The 1,244-nt window shown below is 51.3% G+C and overlaps 1 protein-coding gene across 1 annotated transcript; it reads right to left on the reverse strand.

Annotated features, from left to right (window-relative positions):
• Window positions 1–237: 237 nt before the first annotated feature.
• Window positions 238–915, reverse strand: LOC129478599 (elongin-B-like). Its single transcript, XM_055270109.1, has one exon. It carries the CDS (start codon window positions 913–915, stop codon window positions 481–483), a length of 435 nt encoding a protein of 144 aa, XP_055126084.1. The 3' UTR covers window positions 238–480.
• Between the last annotated feature and the right edge of the window lie 329 nt (window positions 916–1,244).

The raw sequence follows: 1,244 nt of genomic DNA on the forward strand, positions 1-1,244 counted from the left end.
CGTCCAGCCCATCCTGCTTTCATCCTTTGTCAACAAACTCAGGTCCCCTGCCAACCTCCTCTCTCTCCGGTCTTCTCTATCCTTTCACAACTTAAACATGATGCTAGACTCAAAGCTAAGCAGAACATTAATTTACAAATCAAATGTGACATAATAGTACAAATGGCTTAGTAATAAATATGCTTATTTTAAAAATAGGTTTACTGTTTTTCAATTATATTTGTAATGTCAATCATAAGAGAAAATAGAGGAAATGTTTTAAAGGAATAAGGAGATAACAACATCACCATCCAATGTGAAAAACAGTAACTTTGGGGGATGTTTCTTTGCAAGATTTTTGGATGGCTTTCAAGTAGTTGTAATCATTTTGAATAGGTAATTTGTTTAACTTATGTCATAGTACAAACTTTTTCCATGTTTTTTTTTTTTTCACACTCCCAAATCTCTTTCAATGGGGGGTAATGGGCCTCTCGGGGGTCTTCACTGCACAGCTTGTTCATTGGCACTGCTTCCCAAGTCCTGGGGCTTCATCACGTCGAGCAGCTTGGGCGGGCTGGAGAACGGCTGGATGCACAGGGCCTCAAAGGCGTCGTCCGCCCGGAAGGCCAGCCCCACTGTAGCTGGGGCCTGTGGCCGTGCTGTTTGGCTGGTGAAGCAACACTCGCCCAGTGTCTTGCCATCATCCAAGAGTTGGTCCTTGGACAGCCGCTGCTCATCGGGCGGCCGCTTGAGGATTCCCTCCACGACTCGCTTCAGCTCAAACACCGTGCTGGGCTCCTTGGCGTCAGTGAAGATGGTGGTCCTGTGGCGCCGGATCACGAGGAACACGTCCGTCACGGCGGCTGCCTCTCCCCTCAATGCGCCGGCGCTGCCGCGCTCCGCCCCGTTCCCTGCAGGCCGCGCGCGGCCCGGCATGCCCCGCGCGGCCCCGCCTCCCCCAGCGAAGGCTCGTTTTTCCCTGTTATTATACTGGCTTTCTTTTTTTTTTTTTTTTTTTTTTTTTTTTGAGACGGAGTCTCGCTCTGTCGCCCGGGGTGGAGTGCAGTGGCGCAATCTCGGCTCACTGCAAGCTCCGCCTGCCGGGTTCACGCCATTCTCCTGCCTCAGCCTCTCCGAGTAGCTGGGACTACAGGCGCCCGCCACCACGCCCGGCTAATTTTTTGTATTTTTTAGTAGAGACGGGGTTTCACCGTGGTCTCGATCTCCTGACCTTGTGATCCACCCGCCTCGGCCTCCCAAAGTGC

Source organism: Symphalangus syndactylus, chromosome 3 (genome assembly GCF_028878055.3).
Source record: "Symphalangus syndactylus isolate Jambi chromosome 3, NHGRI_mSymSyn1-v2.1_pri, whole genome shotgun sequence".
NCBI classification, from domain to species: domain Eukaryota; kingdom Metazoa; phylum Chordata; class Mammalia; order Primates; family Hylobatidae; genus Symphalangus; species Symphalangus syndactylus.

Coding starts and splice junctions, on each gene's coding strand:
- LOC129478599 (XM_055270109.1), bottom strand. CDS start 915: ATGCCGGGCCGCGCGCGGCCTGCAGGGAACGGGGCGGAGCGCGGCAGC.